Source organism: Perca fluviatilis, chromosome 20 (genome assembly GCF_010015445.1).
Source record: "Perca fluviatilis chromosome 20, GENO_Pfluv_1.0, whole genome shotgun sequence".
NCBI classification, from domain to species: Eukaryota; Metazoa; Chordata; class Actinopteri; order Perciformes; family Percidae; genus Perca; species Perca fluviatilis.
Genome location: NC_053131.1, coordinates 32,960,580 through 32,964,464, shown reverse-complemented (window position 1 = coordinate 32,964,464; position 3,885 = coordinate 32,960,580). Strand labels below are relative to the sequence as shown.

At 40.3% G+C, this 3,885-nt stretch overlaps 1 protein-coding gene across 1 annotated transcript; it reads left to right on the top strand.

Annotated features, from left to right (window-relative positions):
- The first annotated feature begins 415 nt into the window (after positions 1-415).
- LOC120548945 lies at positions 416-3,187 on the top strand. The gene is made up of 3 exons (XM_039785449.1): positions 416-495; positions 2,216-2,822; positions 2,960-3,187. Exons 2-3 carry the CDS (start codon positions 2,289-2,291, stop codon positions 3,185-3,187), a joined length of 762 nt encoding a protein of 253 aa, XP_039641383.1. The 5' UTR covers positions 416-495; positions 2,216-2,288.
- Positions 3,188-3,885: the final 698 nt, after the last annotated feature.

Genomic DNA, 3,885 nt, shown 5'->3' with positions numbered 1-3,885 from the left:
GAGGAAAAAGAATATGTGGATCATGGCCATTCTTATGAGAATTATGAAGGGAAAAAGATGTTTAGATTTTTAGAAAATGTGATTTCTTTTTAAGTATTGGGATAATCTCTAGACCAGTGGATTATTTAAGGTTGTCGTAATTGTGCATTCAAAACAAAGATATAGCTCTACTTATTGAAATGTTTTAAAAATATGAAACAATTACATAAATTTATCACAAAATAATTTGGTGGGAATATCTACATAAATTGTCATTAGACAAAGGACAATTTTAATTGTGCATGATCAGTGCCAGCCAGGGAAAGTGTTGTGGGATAAAATTGGTGACTGTTGTTGTGGGAAATAAATGTGAAATATAGAGGAGATACCCCAGTTACCCCCGCTCCTACCAAAATATGTTTGTCTGACTGTATTATTTGACTCATCCAGCAGAGCGAGTTTCAGCAAGAGGCAGAGAATCAGACGGATGTGAGTGAGAGTAGGGTGGACGCTGAGGTGAGTGACAAATGGTATACTGTATACTTAAGCAAAAATGCACAAGGAGTTGTAGTAAATGGCCAAATATAACATGGCTAAGAGCTATTCTTAGCATGATGCATCATGGAGTGTCTGGATACAGCATTTAGCTCTGGTATATTGGCCATATATCACGACACCCTGAGACACCTCATTGCTGTAATAAACCAGTTTCCATAACAAATAGTGCATTAAAAATAGATAACATATCATACCTGTGGTATACAGTCTCTTATACCACGGGTTTAAATCAGCCAAATAGCACTCAGGATTCAAACCACCCAGTTTATGTTACAAAATAGCACTTTGGACCTGTTTAGTGCAACTTTTTATGGTTGTCAATGTTAGGTAATCTATTGTGTAGCCTACTGTCTAATAGTACAGTACAGATATCAGAAAGTTTTTATGTTACTCATTTTGAATTACAGGTAGTGCAGAGTGACTTCAGTGTAGGTGACAGCAGGCAGGAAGAACAGGTAGCAACAGAAGAGCTTGGAAATACCCCAAATGAGCCAGATGTCCAGACAAGAGTAGATGAGAACAGGCTAGATGAACAGGCATCAGCAGAGGAGCTAGGACATACCCCGAACCAGCCAAATGTCAAGACCATCCCAACACAAGTTCTTGCCGACAAAACTCTGTCTTTCCAGGAGAGGTGGTTCCGTGAAAATCCCTGGCTACATTACTGCCCAATGCGCAAGGCAGTTCTGTGCTTTTACTGCTGTAGGGCATTCAGAGGCAAGAAGCCAAAAATTACTACAAAGGCTGACTCTGCATTTATTAATGTTGGATTCAAGAATTGGAGGAAGGCTGTTGAAAAATTTGAAAATCATGGGAAAAGCCAGAGCCATAAACATGCAGTGACCACGTACATACATGAAGCCCAACCAATCACTGCAACATTATCTGGTGCACAAAAGAAACAACAAGAACAAGCCAGGGAAAACCTTTTGAAGATAGTTGGTGGCATACAGTATTTGGCGAGGCAGGGCAATGCTTTCAGAGGTCATGAGCAGAATGAAGGAAACTTTAAACAGCTACTTCAGTACAAGGCAGAGGATGATCCCAAGCTGGCCTCCTGGCTTGCAGGGAAACAGAATTTTACAAGTCCAATGATCCAAAACGAAATACTTCAGATAATAAGTAACTCTATTATCAAAGAAATAGCACAGGAAGTACAACATTTGCCTGTAGTGCAATATTCTTTGATCATTGATGGAACTCAAGATATTGCTGGGATAGAGCAAGAGAGCATATGTATAAGGTATGTAGGTGAAGATCTAGATCCTAGAGAAGAGTTTGTAGGGCTGTATGGAACTAACTCCACAACTGGAGAGAGCATTGCTAAAGTTGCCACTGACGTCATGTCTCCGACTGAACTTGCCCATCTCACAGTTGAGAGGGCAGCATGACGATAATTGCAGCCAACATGTCCGGTAAGGTACAGGGAGTACAGGCTCTCTTGAGAAGGGAGCAACCTCTGGCTCCATATATCCACTGTGGTCCACACTGCAAAACCTTGCAACAGCTGTGTGCACAGATGGCTATTTAGCTTCATCGGTTGTCAGAGAACTTCGCTGCGGTCAATGAATTAGGAAGCTTTTCTAACCAGTCTGGAAAATTTTAAATCAATTTTTAGTGAAATAGCTAAATCTAATAGTGTAAGGTCTACCTCCCTGAAACCATTATGTCCCACTAGATGGACCGTACGCACACCAGCCATCCAGTCTGTGCTCAGTCAGTATGACAGTGTGCTCACATCACTTGAAGAGATGGTGAACTGTAGTGTGAGGGAGACTGCATCCAGGGCTAATGGACTTCATGAGGTGTTCCTCAAAGGAAACACAGTCTTGGGGCTTAAGATGGCTGCAGATGTCATGTCAGCCCTAGAAACCCTGAATACCTCCCTTCAGAGTAAACGGCAGACAATCTCTGGTATGATGCTGGCTGTGGAGCATGTCAAAAGACATTTGGAGAACAGAAGAACAGAAGAGCATTTCGAAGGATTGTATGTGCAAGCCCAAGACATTGCCTCATCATTAGACCTGGTGCCCATCAAGATGCCCCATATCCGCTGCCCTCCAAAACGATTATCTGGACCAGCTGAGCCACATATTCACCCCTCTGCAGAGTCATTCTACAGAAGCCACTATTTCAACATGCTTGACACAGCTGCTCGGCAGCTTACACAGCGCTTTGATGAGCCGGGTATTCATACACTCGGACGTTTGGAGAAGGTCCTTATCAGCGGAGAGATGGATGATATCATCAAGAGCTACCCAGAGTTGGACCAAGTAGCTCTAAAGGTAAGGTTGCAAATGCATAGGGTCCAAAGAATGTATTATTTGTATAGTACAGACAGTAAATATATGGTCACAGTTATGTTTAGTATAAAAAGTCATACAATTATTTTTATTGATTCATTTTTAATTTCGTCTTGCAGGTGCAGTTGTCGATGCTGAAGTCCACCTATCAGTACAGCAACTGTGGGGATGTGGTGGACCTGCTAAAGACCATGGTGCCTGAGGTCAGGAGTCTTTTTAAACAAGTAGAGACACTCCTGAGACTTTTGCTTGTAGTTCCTGCTTCTTCATCACAGGCTGAACGAAGCTTCAGTGCTTTGAGAAGGCTAAAAACCTGGCTGAGAACCAATATGACGCAAAGAGGTTGAACCATGTAGCTGTGTGCCATGTGCACAGAGATAGGTTGGACAGAATTGATAGAAAACAAGTCTGCAAAAGCTTAATAGCCATGAGTGACATCCGCAAGAATGTGTTTGGATCATTTTAATAAAAGTGTTAAGGGTGGCATGTTACAAAGTATGCACTGGTTCATTTCATATGAATATTTAAATTCAGCTTTGACTTAATAGCCTGTATTTAGCGGCTTTACTGATATAGGTTTCATAAACCTTCTTGAAGTTTGTGTTTGATTTATAAAGATGTGTCAAGAAATTGTGATGCAAAAATTATCTTTTTTAAATACAGCATTTTGAAAATAGGACCTACTGTATGAGCCTACATTGGCCTACAAACTGTATTTATTATAATATGTGGCTAGTGGCTTGAGCACTTCAGCAAGTTTATTTTTAAACTGATAAGTTACTTTTGTTTAAATTTGTACAAAATAAAGAGCATTTTCCCTCATTAGTACATAACTGTTTTACTATCATTGCTCAAGACTTTATATTAGAATATTGTTATCCTGTAACAGTAATTTAATCAAAATGTTTATAGCCACTATATGTTTATAGAAGAATATAAGAGAGATCACTGGCCGCTTTGTTGTCAATTCAGGCTTGTAATTGATGCCGATGCTGTAATCATTACAGGGTGAGTATACGTTGGTTTGACGATCAGATGTAATAAA

Excerpts from the sequence above, each read along its gene's own strand:
- LOC120548945 (XM_039785449.1), top strand. The coding sequence starts at position 2,289 with ATGGTGAACTGTAGTGTGAGGGAGACTGCATCCAGGGCTAATGGACTT. Across the intron at positions 2,823-2,959 it reads TGGACCAAGTAGCTCTAAAG|GTGCAGTTGTCGATGCTGAA; the intron begins GTAAGGTTGCAA and ends TTCGTCTTGCAG.